Below are 23,724 nucleotides of genomic sequence, written 5' to 3'. Positions count from 1 at the left end.
GGGTGGCGCATGCCTGTAATCCCAGCTACTCAGGAGGCCCCGGCAGGAGAATCGCTTGAACCCGGGAGGCGGAGGTTAAAGTGAGCCGAGATCGCGCCATTGCACTCCAGCCTGGGCAACAAGAGCGAAGCTCTCAAAAATAAATAAATAATAAATAAAAGAAAGAGCACACTGAGACGGGGCTCACACCCATAATCCCAGAACTTTGGGAAGCAGAGGCAGGCAGATCGCTTGAGGCCAGGTGTTTCAGACCAGCCTGGGCAACATAGCAAGACCCCATCTCTACAAAAAATACAAAAATTCCCCGGGAATGATGGTGCGGGCCTCCAGTCCCAGCTACTGGGGAGACTGAGGCTGGAGGATTGCTTGAGTCTGGGAGGTTGAGGCTGCAGTGAGCCGAGATTGCTGCTCTGCACTCCAGCTTGGGTGACAGAACCAGAACCTGCAAAAAGATAAGAAAAACAAAAAACCAAAACCGCACTCTGGCCACTGAGTGGGAGCAGCAGGTGTGGGGAAGAGGCAAGTGGAAGTAGACAGATCCGAGAGGTCCCATGGCAGCTGAGCACCGAGGGTGAGGGCTTCTCAGGGCAGGCCCTGGTAGTCAGCTAGGGAAAGCTCTGCCAACATCGGGGCCTTAAACAACTGGAGTTCACTCCTCTCACACTTATGGAGGCTGGAAATCTGGAACCAAGGTGTGGGTAGGCTGGGCTCCTGTGAGGCCGAGGGAGGATCTGTTGCAGGCCTTTCTCCTAGCTTGACGTCTCCTGGTCATCTCAGGCATTACCTGGCTGGCTGGTTGCTGTCTTCTCCCTGTGACTTTCTCCTTTCTTTCCTTTCCTTCCTTTTTCTTTTCTCTCCCTCTCTCTTTCGACAGGGTCTTGCTCTGTTGCCCAGGCTGGAGTGTAGTGGCCCAATCTTGGCTCACTGCAGCCTCTATCTCCTGGCCTCAAGTGATCCTCCCAACTCAGCCTCCTGAGTGCTGGGATCCCAGGTGCGTGCCACCGCACCTGGCCCCACCTTCCCTTTTGAATGTCTTCGGGATGCAGCCTTGGCACTTTCTCTAGCCATCCCCTCCTTTGGTTCCCAGGCCCAGCTCTCCCTCCTCCCTCAAACCGCATCCAGCCCTCCTGCACCCCAGCCTGTGTGCAGCCGCAGGAGAGGAGTAAGCCAGCTTCTCCTGTGCGGTGCTCTCTGCATAAGTTTAGTGGTGGGGACCAACACGCGAGCTGGCGCTTTCCGTGCGAGCCCAGCATCAGGCAGAGGCCCAGGGCCAACCGGACTCTGAACAAAGGGAGCCGACAAATGAGAAAGCAAAGGTACCTCAGAGACTACGAAGCCCTTCAGATGGAAATGGTCATCTCCCAACAGCCTCCCTGGACCTCTGCCTGCAAGCCCGGCCCACACATCTTGGACCCAGGCTGGAGACACAGACTGCCGGGTGGTGATGCCCACGCGCAGCTCCACGACCCCGGGGAGCCTCCGCCAGGCCGGAACCTGCGCCAGGCTTCTCTGGAAACTTCTCTCCAGGACGCTTTTCTGTGGTTCCTGAAAAAGGGAGTCTACGTGAATTAATAAGTGAAGGTGAGGGAGGGAGGGAGGAAGGAAGGAAGGAAGGAAGGATGGAAGGAAGGAAGGATGGAAGGAAGGAAGGATGGATGGAAGGAAGGGGAGGGGACAGAGGGCCTTACCTCCTACTTGACAACAGCTCTATGGCAGGGATTATTTTAGTCTTGGTTCCATCCCAGCACCTAGAAAAGGGCCTGGCAAGTGGGAGGCGATCAATAAATGTGATAGAACTATTGAAATTAATGACTTTCTAAAGAACCAACCAGGCAAGTGACGTGAACTCATGGTTCCCTCAGCTGCCCAGGAATGCAGTGTGTGTGTTTCTGTTTATTTTCCGGATGGTTTTGATTCTTAATACGTTTTCCCACTTATCGCTCTGAAAGCTCCCATTGCTCGTCTTAAAACTCCTCCCAATCCTGCCACTTCCTTCACGAAGCCTTTGCTGATCTTATATTGCAAGCATATGGCCTCTGGTCTGGGAGGCAGCTGAGTATCTGGGAAAGACCCAGGCTTTGGAGCCAACATATTTCGCTAGTTGTGAGATCTTAACCAAGTTTCTTAAAACGTCAAATGCTTGTTTTTCTCATTTGTAAAGCAGGTATTTATATCTGTTTCTTAGTGATATGAGGATCAAATGAGGTAGTACATGTGAAGTCCCTGGCATGTGGTAGGTGTTCATTGAATAAATAAACCTTTTATCCAAAGAAAAATTGGGAAGAAGCCGGGCGCGGTGGCTCACGCTTGTAATCCCAGCACTTTGGGAGGCCGAGGCGGGCGGATCACGAGGTCGGGAGATCGAGACCACGGTGAAACCCCGTCTCTACTAAAAATACAAAAAATTAGCCGGGCGTGGTGGCGGGCGCCTGTAGTCCCAGCTACTCGGAGAGGCTGAGGCAGGAGAATGGCGTGAACCCGGGAGGCGGAGCTTGCAGTGAGCCGAGATTGCGCCACTGCACTCCAGCCTGGGCGACAGAGCGAGACTCCGTCTCAAAAAAAAAAAAAAAAAAGAAAAATTGGGAAGAGCTGGAGCTTACCAAGTATCAACAGAGTGAAAAGAATATTTTAGAAGGAAAGATAAAGCCAATAACCTTTTTGTGAATTTTAAGTCTAATGAATCAAATTATTAACATCAAATTTGGGGAGGGAAATGCATTTCTACAGAAGGTAATGGCACCATATGCTGCCAATTAAAGCCTATAGCTGTGCGTTCCTAGGATTGTGAACAGAACATCTAAAAAAAGGCATTTATGATCATCTTAAGTAAGGCATAGTTGTGACAAACATCCCGTTGATATTGAATGGTTTTAAAAATAAAACTACTTAGCTATATTAAATTCTGCATGCTGTACATGCCAGAAATCTAAAAGAATATGGGGACTTTGAATGGAATTTCCCTAACCTTAGGAAGGAACACCACAGCTTGAACATCACCACTGCCAACTGTGGAATTAATTCTAAGCCATTCTAGGGCCTGAAACTATTTTGTTTGGCGAGAGTAGAGCAATGTATTATGGAGGATCTCTGAAATTCAGGGTTCTGGTTCAGGGATAATCCTAGTTTTTCTTTAACGCTATCATACAAAGAGAAGAAACATAGGATTTACAGGTTAGACTGGAAAATACGAGAAGATGACTTTGAACCTGCTGGTATCCCATGTATTATGTTACCACTTCACCCTTTTTGGAGGTTTGTTTTTACATCCATCACGTAATTAACTGAATTGATCAAATTCGTGCTATCCTTTGTCAAGAGAAGACCTACGCACACACACCCACGTGTGTGTGTGTGTGTGTGCACGACGGCCTCTCTCTCAGCTGGAAATTAGAGGTGAGAGTGGTTCAGGCAGGCAGCTCCCTGCAACATGCTCTGTGAGGCAACATCCCGTTTGGTCAATTCACATACCCAAAATAATGTGTCACTGCAAAACTCAGAATGTCAGGAAACTGAGACTATGGGTGAGGATAAATGGTCAAATGATTTCAATTCCTTCCTCGAGAAGCAATTCCTCACACCACGAAGAATGCTTGGAGGAATTTGCTCTTTCACTTCAGGAAACAGTCCTCCCATCTAATGGGCATTATCACAAATGCCAGTGGGCTGACCCAGGACAAATGCCAGTTCGAGGGGCTCAGCCCCGAAAATTCCCTGGCAGTGCTGGACGTTAATCTGCAATGAAGTCATCACATGTGAGTTCTACAAAAAAGTACAAATGACAAAACACTGACACACAGGCTTTCATTTGTGTAAAAAACAAACACTTGTCTGCTCAGCTGAAAACAAATCTCATATTTAAAGTTGCGTCCATTGTTCCATGCTAAATGCTGAGCATAAATCTGGGCAACGCAGGGGTAATAAAACAGCCATTTGGGTGAAAGCTCTCCTAGACTCTTTGGCATATAGTTACTGTGTTCTTTAAAATGCCTTCAAGATCCCATAATAATATAATACTTAGTTTCTGTAGGTGTGCCAGTTAATAAGATTGCCTAGGACTGGATGTCAGCCAATAGCATCTACTGAGCACTTTTGTGCCAAGGGACTATGAAGTGAACGAGCAGAATAGACTGATGGAGAGAGCCCCCCCATAGGAGAGAGGTAATGACAGGATGCTTTTTATAGAGCAACAGAACAACAAGAAGCTCAATGTAATACGCTGACAAAGCAAGGGCTTAAGTGCTCAGAGGATATCATATAGAAATCCAGGGCTCTGTTGGACTCTAAAGTTCAAATGGGGCCAGCTGTATAGAAAGCACAAATGAGGAACTCAGGGGTAGTTCTGGTGGATAGTTTGCGTGGTTTAAACACAGGTTCCTGGGCTTGGAAACATGATTTTAAAATAGCAACCCAAAAATTAGCTTCAGAGAGCTAGCTATTTCACCCACAAAATCTGGAAAGCAGAAATAAATATTTTTTCTTATTGAATTCTAAAAAGAAAAATATGCTTTTGTTAAACTGCTATTGGTAAGAAGCAAAAAAAAAAAAAATCAGTCTGTGTGACTTTGCACAGTTAACTGATACTTGGTTTGAAGAAAAATTACCACTTAAGGTTGTGGTATTTAATAGTGATAAGACAGAAGGTATGAACAAGTGGAATATGAATGTAAAAATCAATTCAACGATTTATGCTCGACCTCACAGCCTTGTTTGTTTGTTTGTAGAAGTAGTCTAATTATTGACTGGTAAATTAATAAAATTTACCATTCCCAGCAAATAAAATATACAATAGGTTAATATATAAATAACTGTGCTAAATCACAGCTTTTTGTGAAGGTGAAGGGAAAGGCTTCATCATCACTTCCTGAACACAGGTCTGGGTTCGCCAAAGGACGCCGACAAATGAGACAGCAAAGGCACCTTTCTCCAGTATCCTAGACTGGGATACGAGAACCTCTGTTCATTTGTAATTCACAGACTGGGGCTGGAATCTTCGAACAGTATTGTCTGTAGGCATAGTCGGAGGAGCTTGTTAAGAAAGCAGATTCCTTAATCACTTATCTCAGAGATTCTGAGTTCAAAATCTGTGATGGCTCGGGCCAGGCGTGGTGGCTCACACCCGTAATCTCAGCACTTTGGGAGGCCCAGGTGGGCAGATCATGAGGTCAGGAGATCAAGACCATCCTGGCTAACATGGTGAAACCCCGTCTCTACTAAAAATGCAAAAAATTAGCTGGGCCTGGTGGCAGGCGCCTGTAGTCCCAGCTACTGGGGAGGCTGAGGCAAGAGAATGGTGTGAACCCGGGAGGCGGAGCTTGCAGTGAGGCGAAATCGCGCCACTGCACTCCAGCCTGGGTGACAGAGTGAGATTCCATCTCAAAAAAAAAAAAGAGGCGAGATGGCGCCACTGCACTCCTAGACTGGAGTGCAGCCATGCAATCTTGGCTCACTGCAACCTCCGCCTCCCAGCTTCAAGCAATTCTCCTAACTCAGCCTCCTGAGTAGCTGGGACTGCAGGTGCACACCACCACGCCCGGCTAATTTTTTGTGTTTTTAAGTAGAGATGGGATTTTGCCACGTTGGCCAGGCTGGTCACAAACTCCTGACCTCAGGGCATCTGCCCGCCTCAGCCTCCCAAAGTGCTGGAATTACAGGCATGAGCTACCATGCCTGGCCTTTAGTGGAAATTTTAAAGCATTCACAAAAGTAAAGAGATTAATATTATGAACCCACATGCCCATCACCCTGCTTCAACAATTAACAACTGATGGCATATCTTCGTTCATCTATAATTCTTGCCTGCCTCCACTACCCCATTATTCTGAAGCAAATCTCAGATATCATTTTTGTCTGTATTTCAGTATTTATTTCTAAAAAAATAAGGACATTAAAAAATAAAAGGTATCCAGATTAGAAAGGAAGAAGTAAAATTATATTGATTTCATGTGGCATGATCTTCTCCATAGAAAACCTAAATAATACACATGTACACACACAAAACTATTAGACCTAATAAATAAGTCCAGTATCAGGATAGAAAGGCAATAAGTAAAAATCAATGGTATTTCTATACACTAGCGATGGAGCAATCTCGTCTTAGTCCATTTTATGTTGCTATATCAGAATAAATGAGACTGGGTAATTTATAAAGAAAAGAGGTTTATTTAGCTTATGATTCTGCAGGCTGGAAAGTTCAGGGGTATGGCACTGGCTTCTTGTGATGACTTTTCTGCTGTATCGTAACATGGTAGAAAGTCAAAGGGAGGCCGGGCGCGTTGGCTCACGCTTGTAATCCCAGCACTTTGGGAGACCGAGGCGGGTGGATCACGAGGTCAGGAGATCAAGACCACGGTGAAACCCCGTCTCTACTAAAAAATACAAAAAATTAGCCGGGTGTGGTGGCGGGCGCCTGTAGTCCCAGCTACTCGGAGAGGCTGAGGCAGGAGAATGGCGTGAACCCGGGAGGCGGAGCTTGTAGTGAGCCAAGATTGCGCCACTGCACTCCAGCCGGGGTGACAGAGCGAGACTCCGTCTCAAAAAAAAAAAAGAAAGTCAAACGGAGAGGAGGTTTGTATGGAAAAGGGACCAAACAGGAGAAGAAACCTCATTTTATAACAACCTGGTCTCATAAGAACGAATCCATTCCTGAGAAAGCAAGAACTCCCTCGCTGGCCTTAGACTATTGCTGAGGGATCTCCCCCCATTACGTAAACACTTCCCACTAGGCCCCAGCTCCCAACATAGCCACATTGGGAATCAAATTTCAACATGAATTTTGGCAGGGACAAACCACATCCAACCTTACATAGCAAATCTGAAAATAAAATTAATAAAAAAATCCACATGTTAACATCAAAAAGAATAAAATACTTTTAGGGATAAATTAAAGCAAGAGGCACGAGACTTGTACACTGAAAACTGCAAAACGTTTTTGAAAGAAATTAAAGTACATAAACCTAAATAAATGGAAATACATCTTTGTTCATGGATTGAATAATTTAATATTGTTACAATGAAAGTAATTCCAAAATTGATCTACAGATTCAATGCAACCCAATCAAAATTCCAAATTTTGAATTATGGAAATGGATAAGCTGGCCCTAAAATTCATATAGAATTGCAAGGGACCAGAATAACTAAAACAATCTTGAAGAAAAAAGTTGAATTATTAATTTCAAACTCTACTACGAAACTACAGTAATCAAGATAGTATGGTACTGGCATAAGAATAGAATCAATGGGCTGGGCACGGTGGCTCACGCCTGTAATCCCATCACTTTGGGAGGCCAAGGCGGGCAGATCACAAGGTGAGGAGATCAAGACCATCCTGGCTAACACGGTGAAACCCTGTCTCTACTAAAAATACAAAAAATTAGCTGGAAGTGGTGGCACCTGCCTGTAATCCCAGCTACTCGGGAGGCTGAGGCAGGAGAATCGGTTGAACCCAGGAGATGGAGGTTGCAGTGAGCCGAGATTGCGCCACTGCACTCCAGCCTGGGCAACAGAGCAAGACTCCATCTCAAAAAACAAACAAACAACAAACAAACAAACAAACAAAGAATCAATGGAATCAAATTAAGAGTCCACAAATAAATCCATACATCTATTGCCAATTGATTTTTCTTTTTTTTTGAGACGGAGTCTTGCTCTGTTGCCCAGGCTGGAGTGCAGTGGCATGATCTTGGCTCACTGCAACCTCTGCCTCCCGGGTTCAAGCAATTCTCCTGCCTCAGGCTCCTGAGTAGCTGGGACTACAGGTGTGTGCCACCACGCCTGGCTAATTTTGTGTATTTTTAGTAGAGACAGGGTTTCACTGTGTTGGCCAGGACGATCTCTATCTCCTGACCTTGTGATCTGCCCACCTCAGCCTCCCAAAGTGCTGGGATTACAGGTGTGAGCCACCATGCCTGGACAACCAATTGATTTTTCATAAGGGCACCTAGACAATTCACTGGAGAAAAAAATAGTCATTTCAACAAATGGTGCCAGGACAACTGCATATCCACATGCAAAAAAATGGAGTTAGATCCTTACTTGATACCATGTACAAAAATTAACTCAAAATGGATCAGAGAACTAAACATAAGAGCTAAAGCTATGTATTAGAGTTCTCTAGAGGGACAGAACTAATAGGATAGATGTATATATAAAGGGGTGTTTATTAAGGAGTATTAACTCACACGATCACAAGGCCTCACAATAGGCTGTCTACAAGCTGAGGAGCAAGGAAACCAGTCTGAGTTCCAAAGCTGAAGAACTGGGAGTCCAATGTTCGAGAGCAGGAAGCATCCAGCATGGGAGAAAGATGTAGGCTGGGAGGCTGAGCCAATCTAGTCTTTTCATGTTCTTCTGCTTGTTTTTATTCCGGCCTTGCTGGCAGCTGATTAGATTGTGCCCACCCAGATTGAGGGTGGGTCTGCCTTTCCCATTCCACTGACACAAATGTTAATCTCCTTTGGCAACACCTTCACAGACACACCCAGGAACAATACTTTGCATCCTTCAATCCAATCAAGTTGGCACTCAGTACTCACCATCACAAGGTATAAAACTCATTAGAAGAAAACATAAGGGTAAATCTTTGTGACCTTGGATTTGGTAACGTTTCTTAGATATGACAGTAAAAGCACAAGCAACAAAAGAAAACATAGATAAATTAGACTTCTTCAAAATTCAAAGCTTTTGTACATCAAAGGAGTGTCAAGAAAGCACAAAGACAGCACAGAATGGAAGAAAATATTTGCAAATCATATTTAGTAAGGATTAGTCCTCAGAATATATAAGAAATCTTACAACTCAACAATAAAAAGACAAATAACTCAATTAAAACATAAATAAAGATCTGAATAAACTTGTATAGAAAAAATATATAAAAATAGCAATAAGACTGGGCGTGGTGGCTCATGCCTGTAATCCCAGCACTCTGGGGGGCCAAGGTGGGCGGATGACCTGAGGTCAAAAGTTCAAGACCAGCCTGATCAATATGGTGAAACCCTGTCTCTATGAAAAATACAAAAAAATTAGATGGGCCTGGTGGCACACACCTGTAGTCCCAGCTACTCAGGAGGCAGAGGTGGGAGGATGGCTTGAGCGGGGAAGGCAGAGGTTGCAGTGAGCCAAGATTGTACCATTGCACACCAGCCTGGGAGATGGAGCAAGACCCTGGCAAAAAAAGAAAAGAAAAGAAAAAAGGAAGGAAGGAAGGAAGGAGGAAGAGAAAGAAAGAAAGAGAAAGAAAGAAAGAAAACCAAGTATCTTTTCCAGTCACAATGATCTATCGATCAATAGCAAAAGGAAAACTGGAAAATTCACAAATATATGAAAATTCAAAAACATACTACTGAACAACCAATGGATCAAAGAAGAAATCAAAAGGGAAATTAGAAAATTAATCTTGAGACACATAAAGTTAACAAGTGAATCTTGAGACAAATAAAAATGAGGCCCAGTGTGGTGGCTCACTCCTATAATCCCAGCACTTTGGGAGGCCGAGGAGGGAGGATCATGAGGTCAGGAGTTTGAGACCAGCCTGGCCAACATGGTGACACCCTGTCTCTACTAAAAATACAAAAAAATGTAGCTGAACGTGGTGGCACGCATCTGTAATCCCAGCTACTCGGGAGGCTGAGGCAGGAGAATCATTTGAATCCGGGAGGCAGAGGTTGCAGTGCGCTGAGATCCTGCCATTGCACCCCAGACTGGGCAACAGGGTGAGACTCTGTTTCAAAAAAAAAAAAAAAGAAAAGAAAATGAAAACACAACATACCAAAACTTATGGGATGTAGCAAAAGCAGTACTAAGGGGGATGTTTTTAGTAATAAATGCCTATGTTAAAAGGAAGAACTATCTTAAATAAACAACGTAACTTTATACCTCAAAGAAATATAAAAATAACAAACTATCCAAAGTGAGAGCGGGGCAAAAATAAAGAATAGCACAGAAATAAATGAAATAGAGAATTTAAAACAATGGAAAAAATAACAGAGTTAAGAACTAGTTTTTCAAGAGGTAAACAAAACTGACAAATGTTTAGTTAAACTAAATGAGAAAAAAAGAGAGAACACTCAAAATCAGAAATGAAAGAGGAGGCATTACAACCGATGCCACAGAAATGAAAAGAATCATAAGAGATTACTATGAAAAATTATATGCCAATAAATTAGATAATCTAGAAGTGGAGAATTTTCTAGAAACCTACCAAGACTGAACCATGAAGAAACAGAAAATCTGATCAGACCTATAACTAATAAGGAGAGTGAATCAGAATCAAAGTAAAGCCCTGGATCAGATGGCTTCACTGGTGAATTCTAGCAAATATTTAAAGAAGAATAAACACCTTCTCAAACTCTTCCAAAAAATTAAAGAGAAAGGAATACTTCCAATTTCATTTTATAAGGGCAGCATTACCCTGATACCAAAGCCAGACAAAGATACTACAAAAACAGAAAACTACAGACCAATATCACTAATGAGTAGGGATGCAAAAATCCTCCACAAAATGCTAGCAAACTGAATACAACAATACATTAAAAGGACCATACACCATGACCAAGTGGAGTTGGTCTCTAGGATGCAAGGATAGTTCAGCACATGAAAATCAATTAATGTGATATACCACAATAAAAGAGGGAAGAGTAAAAACCACATGTCATCTTAACAGAGGCAGAAAAAGCATTTGCCACAATTCAGCACCTTTCATGATAAACACTTCCAACAAATTAGGAACAAAAGAAATTACCTCAATGTAATAATGGCCATACATGAAAAGCCCACAGTGAACATCAAATTCACAAGGCAAGGACACCTACTCTCCTCACTCTTCTTCAACATAGTACTGGAAGTCCTAGCCAGAGCAATTAGGACTTCACAAAAGAAATAAAAGGCATCCACATTAGAAAAGAAGAGGTAAAATTATCTCTGTTTGCAGATGACATAATCTTATATGTAGAAAACAGTAAAGGCGCCCCCGCCCCGACCCGCAACACACACACACACACAGAAAACTGTAGAACTAATAAATTCTATAAAGATGAAGGATAAAAAATAGACATACAAGAATCAATTGCATTTTTTTTTCTTGAGATAGTCTTGCTCTGTTGCCCAGGCTGGAGTGCAGTGACATGATCTCCGCTCACTGCAACCTCCGCCTGCCGGGTTCAAGAGATTCTCCTGTGTCAGCCTCCTGAGCAGCTGGAATTACAGGTGCACACCACCATGCCCAGCCTAATTTTTGTATTTTTGTAGAGATGGGGTTTCACCATATTGGTCAGACTGGTCTCGAACTCCTGATCTGAAGTAATCTGCCTGCCTTGGCCTCCCAAAGTGCTGGGATTATAGGCATGAGCCACCACACCCGGCCATCAGTTGCATTTCTATACACTAACAACGATCTATTTTAAGAGGAAATTAAGAAAACAATGCCATTTACAATAGCATCAAAAATAATAAAATAGAAATAAACTAAAGAGGTGAAAGATTTGTGTACTGAAAACTATAAAACACCGATGAAATTAAAGGATACATAAATAAATGGGAAAAAAATCTCATGACCATGGATTAGAAGACTTAATATTGTTAAAATGTCCATACTACCCAAAGCAATCTACAGATTCAATGCAATCCTTATCAAAATCCCAATAGCGTTTTTCACAGAATTAGAAGAAAAATCCTAAAATTCCTGTGAAACCACAAGGGATCTGGAATAGACAAAACAATCTTGAGAAAGAAAAAAGCTGGAGGCATCACATTCCCTGGTTTCAAAATATATTTTAAATAAACAATTATTAAAATAGCATGGTATTAGCATAGTGACATAAATATAGTGTAATGGAACAGAATAGAAAGCCTGTAAATAAACCCCCCCATATAGGATCAACTGATTCTCAATAAGGATGCCAAAAATTCACAATGGGGAAATAATAGTCTCTTCAATAAATGATGCTATAAAAACTGGATATCCTCATACAAAAGAATGAAACTGAACCCTTAACTTATATCATACACAAATATTAACTCAAAGTGGATTAAATAATTAAGCATTAGACCTGAAACTGAAAAACTTCTAGAAGAAAACATAGGGAAAACCTTCATGACATTGGTCTTGGCAATAATTTCTTAGATATGACACCAAAAGCACAGGCAACAAAAGCAAAATTAAATAAGTGAACTACATTAAACTAAAAAGCCTCTATGCAGCAAAGGAACAACAACACAGTAAAAAGTCAACCTATGGAATAGGAGAAAATATTTGCAAACCATGTATTTGATAAGGGGTTAATATAAAAAATATATAAGAAACATCTTCAATGCAATCACAAAAAAAAAATAACCTAATTTTCAAACGGCCAAAAAAAACTTGAATAGACATTTCTCCAAAGAAGACATAAAAATGGCCAACAGGCGCATAAAAAGATGCTCAACATCACTAATCATCAGGGAAATGAAAACCAAAATTACAGTAAGATATCACCTGGCACCTGTTAGAATGGCTATTTTATATTTATTTATTTATTTATGTTAATTTTTGAGACAGGGTCTCACTCTGTTGCCCAGGCTAGAATGCAGTAGTGCAGTCTTGGGTCACTGCAGCCTCAACCACAACCAGCTAATTTCTTTTGTTTTGTGTAGACCGGGGTCTTACTATGTTGCCAGGGCCGATCTTGAACTGATCTCAAGCTATTCTCTTCCTTTGGCCTCACAAAATGATGGGATTACAGGCTTGAGCCACAGCACTTGGCTAAAAATGTCTATTTTTTAAAAGATAGGGGATAAGTATTAGTAAGGATGTGGAGAAATTGGAACCGTTCCACACTGGTGGTGGGAATGTAAAATAGTGTAGCCACTACGGAAAATCATGTGGAGTTTCTCAAAAAGTTAAAAATAGAACCACCATATAACTCAGCAGTTCCACTTTTGGATATTTATCCTAAAGAGTTAAAATTAGGATCTTGAAGAAATATTTGCTCTCTTACGTTATGGCAGCTCTATTCACAAAAGCCAAGATGAAGAAAGAGCCGGGCATGGTGGCAAGTGCCTGTCATCCCACCTACTCTGGAGGCTGAGACCGGAGAATTACTTGAACCCAGTAGGACAAGAGCAGCCTTGGCAATATAGCAAGACCCCTCTCTCAAAAATAAAACCACCAACAAAACAAACAACAACAAATAGATGTGGAAACAACCTGATGTCCATCAATGAATGGATGGATAAATAAAGTATGATCCATACATACAATGCAATATCACTCAGCCTTTAAAAAGAAGGAAATCCTACAGTGTATGACAATATGGATGAAGCTCAAGGACGTGAAGCTAAGAGAAACAAGCCGGTCACAGAAGGATAAATGTGACACGATTCCACAACATGAGGGATCTAAAATGATCAAACTTGTAGAAGTGGAGCGTAGAAGGCTGGGTGCTGTGGCTCACGCCTGTAATCCCAGCACTTTGGGAGCCCGAGGCAGGCAGATTGCCTGAGGTCAGGAGTTCAAGACAGCCTGGCCAACATGGTGAAACCCTGTCTCTACTAAAAATATAAAAATTAGCCAGGCCCAGTGGCGGGTGTCTGTAATCCCAGCTACTTGGGAGGCTGAGGCAGGAGAATCGCTTGAACCCAGGAGGCAGAGGTTGCAGTGAGCCGAGATTGTGCCACTGCATTCCAGTCTGGGTGACAGAGCAAGACTTCATCTCAAAAAAAAAAAAAAAGCAGTGGAGAGTAGAATGGTGGTTGCCAGGAGCTGCAGGAGGAGGAGATGTGGAGTTGCCCTTCAAAGGGTATAAAGTTTTAGTTATGCAGGATGACTAAGTTCTAGAGATCTGCTGTACAACATTGTGCCTGTGGTTAACAATACTGTATTGCATGCTTGAAAATCTGCTAAAAGAGTACAGCTTATGTTAAACGTTCTTACTATAGCAAATAAAAGCTCATCAGAGGGTGTCAATCAGCAAGCACCTTTACTTTAAAATGCATTTAATAAAGTTAACAGGACTTTCTTTCTTTTTCTTTCTCTCTCTTTCTCTCTCTCTTTCTCACTTTCTCTCTCTCTTTTCTTTTCTTTTGTCAGAATCTCACTCTGTCACCCAGGCTGAAGTGCAATGGTGCGATCTCCACTCACTGCAACCTCCGCCTCCCAAGTTCAAACAATTCTGCCTCATCCCCCCGCGTAGCTGGGATTACAGGTGCCCACCACCACTCTTGGCTAATTTTTGTATTTTTAGTAGAGACAAGGTTTCACCATATTGGCCAGGCTGGTTTCTTGGCGAGGCTGGTCTTGAACTTCTGACCTTGTGATCCGCCTGCCTCAGCTTCCCAAAGTGCTGGGATTACAGGCGCGAACCACTGTACCTGGCCCCCCCGCCTTTTTTTTTTTTTTTTGAGATGGAGTCTCACTCTGTCGGCCAGGCTGGAGTGCAATGGCAGAATCTCGACTCACTGCAATCTCTGCCTCCCAGGTTCAAGCAATTCTCCTGCTTCGGCCTCCCGTGTAGCTGGGATTGCAGGCACCACCACCACGTCCAACTAATTTTTGTATTTTTAGTAGAGATGGGGTTTCACCATGTTGGCCAGGCTGGTCTGAAACTCCTGACCTCAAGTGATCCACCTGCTTCGGCCTCCCAAAGTGCTGGGATTACAGGCGTGAGCCACTGCGCCTGGCCTCTTTTTCTTTCCTTCTTCTTCTTCTTCTCCTCTTCTTCCTCCCCTCTCCTTCCCCTCTTCTTCCTCCCCTCTCCTTCCTTTTATTACACACATTATGTTCATCTTGAGTGTGGAAAAGCTTCCAGTTAGGTTGTACAGCCAGCAAAGGAGAAGCAGGGTTTATTTATCTATTTATTTATTTAATGAGATGGGGGTCTCACTATGTTGCCCAAGCTTGTCTGGAACTCCTGGGCTTAAGCAGCCCTCCTGCTTTGGCCTTCCAAAGCCCATACCTGGGATTATAGGCATGAGCCACCTTGCCCAGCCCAGGAGCAGTTTATCATGCATTTCTGTATGATCGGCTAAGGTGAACTTCAGTGAAAACTATGCAATACATTTGTGAAACATCTACTCTTGTTTTGGTACCACAAAAATACTGAGGCTCATACCAAAAGTGAGGAATTTGAGAATTATTATCTTTTAATAGAAAAGGATATTACTGTAACAATGAAATACTAGCAAATCACCAGGTCCAGATGGGAGGCACGGTGGAACATTGAAGGAGGCGACAGAAAAGAACTGAGGCAGATGCCTCCTCTTCTGGTCTGGTTTCTTGAGCAACTGTTGTTTTCCATTGTCCTGCACTTTGCCATCATCCCTTCATCCAACTCCTCTGAATTCAGAATAATTGCTCAAGTCTGTCTGGCAGATCCTTAAGAGGAGTTTCCAATCTTTATATGCTTCTGAAATAAATTTCAGCAAAACACCTCTCAGTCTGGCTAGGCAGGGATTCTGAATCTTTTCTGAGCCATGAACCCCTTTGACAGTCCAGGGAAGTCTGTGGATGCTTCTCAGAAGATTTTCTAATGCATAAAATAAAATACATATGATTACAAAGGAAACCAATGTTATTGAAATAACCACGATCATGTGTATTAGTCCATTCTCCCGCTGCCAATAAAGACATACCTGAGGGTGGGTAATTTAAAAAAGAAAGAGGTTTAATTAACTTACAGTTCAGCATGACAGGGGAGGCCTCAGGAAACTTACAACCTCGGTGGAAGGGGAAAAAAAGTCCTTACTCACAGGGTGGCAGAAAGGAGAATGAGTTCCAGCGAAGGGGGAGGCCCCTTATAAACCATCAGATCTCGTGAGAACTCACTATCACAAGAACAGAATGAGGGAAACGGCCCCCATGATTCAATTACCTCACTTGTTCCCTCCTAGGACAAATGGAGATTATGGGAACTACAATTCAAGATGAGATTTTGGTGGGGACACAGCCAAACCATATCTTCACACATTTTAAAAATCTGGTTATGTAGTGATATGTGTGTGTGTGTTTATTCATGCATTAGGATCTGATGGGAGATCTAGCAACTTCCATAGTTTAGAAGTAAGATTAACCATAAATGGTATTTGAAGAATAACTACTACAATTATAATGTCATATGAAAATATCTACGATTTTTCTGGGAGACAAAGTCACAGGTACTGCTAATGGATGTGCTGCCTACATTCATAACAAAAGAGAATGCTGAATTTCAGCTAGAAATCGCTGGACTTGTGTCCCTTTCATGAAGGGGCAGCCTGGTAAAAGGCTTAATGTAGAATTAAATATTAGGCATGATTACAATATATGGCAGGTCATTTGGTTTCCTTCCAAATGCAATGACATTTCTGGAGTAATCAGTAAATATTTTTCAAAAATTTGGAAAAAGGAGAAGTCTGGCTAACAAAAGAAGGCTTTAATAAATCCTAACCAGATTTAAAAAAAAAAAAAAAAAAAAAACCCAAAAGCCATGTATTTTTGCAGTCAATGCTTAAAAAGGGATTTTAGGACACGCACGGTGGCTCATGCCTATAATCCCAGCACTTTGGGAGGCCAAGGCAGGCAGATCACTTCAGGCCAGTTCGAGACCAGCCTGGCCAACATAGCGAAACCCTGTCTCTATTAAAAATACAAAAATTAGCCGGGCATGGTGGTGGGTGCCTGTAATCCCAGCTACTTGGGAGGCTGAGGCAGGAGAATCGCTTAGGAAGTGGAGGTTGCAGTGAGCTGAGATTGTGCCACTGCACTCCAGCCTGGGTGACAGAGCAAGACCCTGTGTCAAAAACAACAACAACGACAACAACAACAACAACAAAAAACGGATTTTAAAAATAGTAGCAGTAAACAGCTGAACTTCTGGTGAAGCAAACACACAAATTTTCCAAAACTAATTGGATATCAAATAATCTGTTTTCTACTGTTATAATTGACTTAACCAGATCATAGAGCTCCTAGGTTCATTTTGGTAGGTAATGGTAACTGCCAAAGAATTCTGAAGTGATTGGGATTACCTATTCTCCCATATCTCACTACCAGCTTATAAGGAAAGCAAGTCTCAGCCCAAATTCAGACATGCACACACACATAGTTATTAGACATTTATTAGCAAAGCAAGCACAAAACAGTTCATAAAACCTATTCTGTAAGCTTAAAGAAGTTCTAGCACTCTCTCCTTTTTGTTGCTCTGTCCAGACCCTTGCTGTGGTAGTTGCAACAACATTCCTAGGATGCAAAGGTTGGCCCCTGGGCTGAGTAGCCCTCACAACTCAGGCCAGACCCCAAAAGTACAGTCTGCAGGCCTCTCCACTCTTTGCAAGAGACCAATCCATACTCAAATGTCTTTAATTTCACCAAATGGTGCCCTATTTCTATCATTTATCTTGCCAAATAACAAGACACTATTTTTGTCAATAAAAGCCCATTTTTTATACCCAGTATGCTTGTTAGAGAAGTTGAGGTTGCTGACGGAGACAGAGAACAGAGGGACCAGTCATAATCACCTGAAAAGGATCTTCCCTCTGATGTGATGCTAGCTGACCACTCCTGCACTATGCATTCTTCTCTCTGCCCCAACATTTTATTACAAAAATTCAACAGAAAACTTGACAGAATAGTACAATGAACACCAATATGGCACCAGCTACATCAAGGGTTCTCAAATTTTAACTAGTACCAGAATCACCTGGAGAGCTGGTCAAAACACAGATTGCTGGGCCTCCCCCAGAGTCTCTGATTCAGTGGGTCTGACCTGAAAATGTGCATTTTTGTTTGAAGTTTTATTATTATTATTACTACTAGTATTTTGAGATAGACGGAGTTTCACTCTGCCACCCAGGCTGGAGTGCAGTGGTACCATCTTGGCTCCTGCAACCTCTGCTTCCCCAGGCTCAAGCGATCCTCCCACCTCAGCCACCTGAGTAGTTGGTACCACAGGCCGGCACCACCATGCCAAGCTAATTTTTTGTATTTTTGGTAGAGACAGGGTCTTGCCATGTTGCCCAGACTGCTTTCAAAGTCCTGAAATCAAGTGATTCGCCTACCTCAGCCTCCCAAAGTGCTGGGATTAGAGGCATGAGCCACCGCACGCGGCAAAATGTGCATTTCTAGTAAGTTAGTTAGCTTCCTTCCTTCCTTCCTTCCTTCCTTCCTTCCTTCCTTCCTTCCTTCCTTCCTTCTTTCTGAGCCAAATATTTATTTCTTCATTTCTTGCATTTGAAGCACTCTTCAAGGGACATCCTTGGCCTGAGACTCCTTGCCACAGTCCTTCACTACTACACAACTGCAACCAACCACTTTATGGGGTTTCCCCTCTCTGTCAATTTTACAGAGGCCTACCCATTCCCCTAGTTTCTTGTCATCAACCTTAATGAAGTTGATTTGGTGTTTAGCACAAATGGCTTCCACCAACTTGACATACACAGTCTCATCACAGTTGGATGCAAGCACATAAAGATGGGCTTGGCGCTTGTCTAAGGGTTTGGCAGCTTTGCAAATTCCACGTGCTAGGCCATTGTGGATGAGGGTGGTCTTCAGCACCTTTTGTAAAGCAGTATTAATGTCCATTACACCTCCAGCAGCAATGCCTTCCTTGGCCATGGTGGTGGGTTACCGGTGAAGCCGAATCTTGATCTCACCCCAGCCTCCGCCTCCACATGACTCCACAGCGCAGGAAAAGGGTGCATTTCTAGTAAGTTTCTAGGTGATACAGATGCTGTTGGTTCCTGCACATCACTTTGAGAACCACAGACCTTGGTTCTGGTTTTGCTGTATTTATATCATCTCACATCTATCCACTAATCCCTCCATTCACCCATTCATCAGTCTTTTTTTCTTTTTTGACGGAGTCTTGCTTTGTCGCCCAGGCTGGAGTGCAGTGGCGCAATCTCGGCTCACTGCAATCTCTGCCTTGAACCCCTTCCGGGTTCAAGCGATTCTCCTGCCTCAGCCTCCTGAGTAGCTGGGATTACAGGCATGCGCCATCATGCCCCGCTAATGTTTGTATTTTTAGTAGAGACAGGGTTTCACCATGTGGCCAGGCTGGTCTTGAACTCCTGACCTCATGATCCACCTGCCTCGGCCTCCCAAAGTGCTAGGATTACAGACGTCAGCCACTGCGCCCGGCAGGGATTTTTTTGGGGGTAAAATTTACCTACAGTGAAATGTGGTATTAAAAATGTTCTAGGGCCGGGCGCGGTGGCTCAAGCCTGTAATCCCAGCACTTTGGGGGGCCGAGGCGGGTGGATCACGAGGTCAGGAGATCGAGACCATCCTGGCTAACACGGTGAAACCCTGTCTCTACTAAAAATACAAAAAATTAGCCGGGCGTGTTGGCGGGCGCCTGTAGTCCCAGCTCCTCGGGAGGCTGAGGCAGGAGAATGGCCTGAACCCGGGAGGCGGAGCTTGCAGTGAGCCGAGATCGCGCCACTGCACTCCAGCCTGGGTGACACAGCAAGACTCCGTCTCAAAAAAAAAAAAAAAAAAAAAAAAAATGTTCTAATTGGGAGGCCATTAGATCGTGGTGGGGGGATGGGTCTTAGCAGTTTAAGTTCCTAGTAAGCAAACAGAAGCCCAGTGTAAAGAGTGAAAGAGAACTAGAGACTTAACCAATCAGAAACCACCAACTAACCTCTAACTAGGGCCTTTACACTTTAACCAATCAGATATGCTTTCTTTGTCTTGCTTCCTGGAACACTTTATAGAGGTTTCCTCTGCCACCCCTCCCAAGGGAATGCTAAGCCGCTTATGGTTTCATGCTGTCCAATTCATGAATTGATGAATACTCGAATAAACTCTAAAATTTAAATGTGCCAAAAGTTATCTGTTAACAGTGGACTGTGCAGTCTTTTTCTGAAGTTTATTGAAATATAATTTACATATGGTAAAATTCACTTTTTTTGCATATAATTCTATGAGTTTTGGCAAATACATACAGTTAGGCACCAAAATCAAGACACACAGCATTTCCCTTGATAAAAAATGTCCCATGCCTGTAATCCTAGTATCTTGTGAGGCCGAGGTGGGCAGATCACTTGGGTCCAGGAGTTTGAGACCAGCCTGGGCAACACAGTGAAACCCTGTCTCTACAAAAAATACAGAAATCAGCCTGGTGTAGTAATGCCCACCTGTAGTCCCAGCTACTTGGAAGGCTGAGGTGGGAAAATCGATTGAGCTTGGGAGGCAGAGGTTGCAGTGAGCCAAGATAGTGCCACTGCACTCCAGCCTGGGTGACAGAACAAGACCCTGTCTCAAAAAAAAAAAAAGAATCATTTAATAAAATATAGTAATTTTTGTAAACAAGGAAGAACACTTAATGCTGGCAAATGAGGCTGCCACTCTCATACATTAGTCTTGAAGGTTTGGACTACCTTTCTGGAAAGCCATTTGTCATCAGGATATTTAAATGTTACAGCTTTATAAATAAAATGTGCCATCATGCCACTATGTAGTAAATAACTGCCCCAACTTTCAGCCCTTGACAACCACTGATCTGTTTTCTACCTTTATATTTTTGCCTTTCCCTGAATGTCACACTAATGAAATCATACAGCATGTAGCTTTTTGAGTCTAGCTTCTTTCACTTAGCATACTGCATTTTGAGATTCAGGCATGTTACTGTGTGTATCTGTAGTTCATTCCTTTTATGCTGATAGCATACTGTTAGCTAGAACTTATAATTAAATTTGAATCTGATTGGCACACACATGATATCACAAGGTTGACTGAAGTATTTTATTTATTTCATTTTTTATTTTTAAAATATTTTGATACTAGAGACCTCTCTATGGCAGGTTTGAACTTCTGCCTCAAGTGATCCTTCTGCCTCAGCCTCCCGAAGTGCTGAGAATATAGGCATAAGCCACCGTGCCCAGCCTTTTTTTTTTTTTTTTTTTTTAAGACAGGGTCTCGCTATGTTGCCCAGGCTGGAGGGCAGCAGCACAATCATAGCTCACTGTAACCTCAAACTCATGGGCTCAAGTGATCCTCCCCACTCAGCTTCCCAAAGTGTTGAGATTACAGGAGTGAGCCACCATGCCTGGACAACTGAAATATTTTAAAGTAAATTACAAAGCCAGGTATGGTGGCTTGCTTCTATAATCCCAGCACTTTGGGAGGCCAAGGCAGGAAAAATGTTCGAGACCATCCTGGGCAACATAGTGAGACCCATCTCCATAAAACATTTTTTAAACATTAGCTAGGCATGGTGGTGCATGCCTGTAGTCCCAGCTACTCAGGAGGCTGAGGTGGGAGAATAACTTGAACCTAGGAGGTCAAGGCTTCAGTGAGCTGTGATCATGCCACTGCACTCCAGCCTGGGCAAAAGAGTGAAACCCTGTCTTCAATGAATGAATGAATGAATGAATGAAGTAAATTACAGCTATCTTCACACCTGTTGGCATGATAATGCCCATGTGCTGGACTCTGGCCTTAGTCACCGCCTGCCTCTCACCTTCCCTGCTGCCTGGTGATGTTTGCTGCTCTGCAGCCTGTGATTTCCTTAAAATGACTTAATGCAGCCTGGCGCTCTGTGTACTCTCTCCACCCTCTCCTAGCAACTCTTGGGGCAAATGTTTTTTATAATTCCATGGGTTGCCAGCCATGCTGCCTGAAATTTAGGTAAACTCCCCATGTAATCATAACATTACCCTTTCTCTTGGACCAATTTCTCCTTCTCTTGAACCAATTTCTCCTTCAAGTCAACACATTTCTCCTTCTCCTTTTTTTTTTTTTTTTTGAGACGGAGTCTAGCTCTGTCGCCCAGGCTGGAGTGCAGTGGCGCGACCCCGGCTCACTGCAACCTCCACCTCCCAGGTTCAAGCCATTCTCCTGCCTCAGCCTCCCCAGTAGCTGGGACTACAGGTACCCACCACCATGCCCAGCTAATTTTTGTATTTTTAGTAGAGACGGAGTTTCACCATGTTGGTCAGGCTGGTCTCGAACTACTGACCTCAAATGATCCACTCGCCTCAGCCTCCCAAAGTGCTGGGATTATAGGCATGAGCCACCGCGCCCGGCCAAATTTTTGTATTTTTAGTAGAGATGGGGTTTCAGTATGTTGGTCAGGCTGGTCACGAACTCCTGACCTCAGGTGATCCACCCACCTTGACCTCCCAAAGTGCTGGGATTACAGGCATGAGCTGCTGTGCCCGGCCCATTCAGTCATTTTTTAAAAAGGAGAAAAAGAGTGAGATTAATTTTAGGAATATACTTTATTTAACCTAAATTATCATTTCAACATGTAATCAATATCCAAAAAAGTATTGATTTACTTCCTGTTTTTTGTATTAAGTCTTCAAAATCTGATATGTGTCTTAACCTACAGCACATCTGTAATAAAATTCAGACTAGCCATATTTTAAGCAAACAAACGCCACATGTGGCTAGTGGCTATCATATTGGACTTCATCAGTCTAGAAGCAATCATTAACCAGGACCCTCTTAGTGGAGAGGGGAAAGGGTTGGGCTGTGAGTAATAACAATAACAACAAGAATAATATTTTAGAGCAAGTTTTGTTGTGCAGAGACTTTCATAGACATTTCTCGTGTGGTCTTTGTAGTACTGCTGTGAGATCATTATTTTCACCATCATGGTTTTGCCATAAGAAAATTAAGGCTCTGTGGCGTGAAAGTGGCTTGCTCAAGGATGCTCAGTAGGTGTTACAGCCTGGCTTCTCTTCCCACACAACCTCCCATTAGACAGAGAGACCCTTCAATCTAGGTGCTGCTGAGGAACATGAAAGCAAGTGGGACACCACCTCAGTCATTTCAGATGATACACCCCCAAGGAGGAATGCTCACATGAAAATGCCAAAAGGCCAGTGGACTTTAATGCTCATAAGAATCTCCAAGGCCGGGCATGGTGGCTCACGCCTGTAATCCCAGCACTTTGGGAGGCCGAGGCGGGCGGATCACGAGGTCAGGAGTTCGAGACCAGCCTGGCCAAAATGGTGAAACACCGTCTCTACTAAAAATACAAAAAATTAGCTGGGGGTGGTTGCAGGCGCCTGTAATCCCAGCTACTCGGGAGGCTGAGGCAGGAGAATCGCTTGAACCCGGGAGGCAGAGGTTGCAGTGAGCCAAGATCACGCCATTGCACTCCAGCCTGAGCAACAGAGTGAGACTCCATCTCAAAAAAAAAAAAAAAAAAAGAATTTCCAAGACACATTTGCTTATGATAAAGATTGTTGCGTCCCAAACCCTGGCATGTTTGTTCAGTAAGGCTCAGGTGGGAACCCCAAAATCTGCATGCTTGTTTAGAGTTCCAGGTGATCCTGATACAGGTAGTCCTAAGAACCACAAATTTGTATACACTGGTGTGGAAGAAGATACTGGACCTTCAGCCACAGGTCCAACTGATGAAATGAAATTCATGGCAGCTGTTCAGAAAGTTGTTTGACCTTAGGCAATTCAAGAAGCCTAGAGAGGTGGTATGTGCACAAAGTGGAATACTACAGAATTATAAAACATCATGCTGTAACAGATTTAATGACATGTCAAGATGCTTGTTAGGAGGGATGCGGTGGCTTACACCTGTAATCCCAGCACTTTGGGAGGCCAAGTTGGGCAGATTGCTTGAGCTCAGGAGTTCGATACCAGACTGGGCAACATGGTGAAACCCGTCTCTACTAAAGATACAAAAAAATTAGTCCGGCGTGGTGGTGCATGCCTGTGGTATCAGCTACTCTGGAGGCTGAGGTGGGAGGAGGAGGTTGCAGTGAGCTGAGATGGTGCCACTGTACTCCAGCCTGGGTGACAGTGAGACC

At 43.4% G+C, this 23,724-nt stretch overlaps 1 protein-coding gene across 1 annotated transcript; it reads right to left on the bottom strand.

The window, feature by feature from the left end:
• Positions 1-18,187: 18,187 nt before the first annotated feature.
• LOC129464095 (small ribosomal subunit protein eS12-like) lies at positions 18,188-18,585 on the bottom strand. Its single transcript, XM_055245038.2, has one exon. The coding sequence runs from the start codon at positions 18,557-18,559 to the stop codon at positions 18,188-18,190; it is 372 nt and encodes a 123-aa protein (XP_055101013.1). The 5' UTR covers positions 18,560-18,585.
• Positions 18,586-23,724: the final 5,139 nt, after the last annotated feature.

This window comes from Symphalangus syndactylus, chromosome 15, assembly GCF_028878055.3.
Source record: "Symphalangus syndactylus isolate Jambi chromosome 15, NHGRI_mSymSyn1-v2.1_pri, whole genome shotgun sequence".
NCBI classification, from domain to species: domain Eukaryota; kingdom Metazoa; phylum Chordata; class Mammalia; order Primates; family Hylobatidae; genus Symphalangus; species Symphalangus syndactylus.
The sequence above is the reverse complement of the archived record's forward strand: the minus strand, read 5'-3'. Positions and strand labels throughout refer to the sequence as shown.

Bases quoted from the DNA above. Each gene is read 5' to 3' on its own strand.
- LOC129464095 (XM_055245038.2), bottom strand. From the start codon at position 18,559: ATGGCCAAGGAAGGCATTGCTGCTGGAGGTGTAATGGACATTAATACT.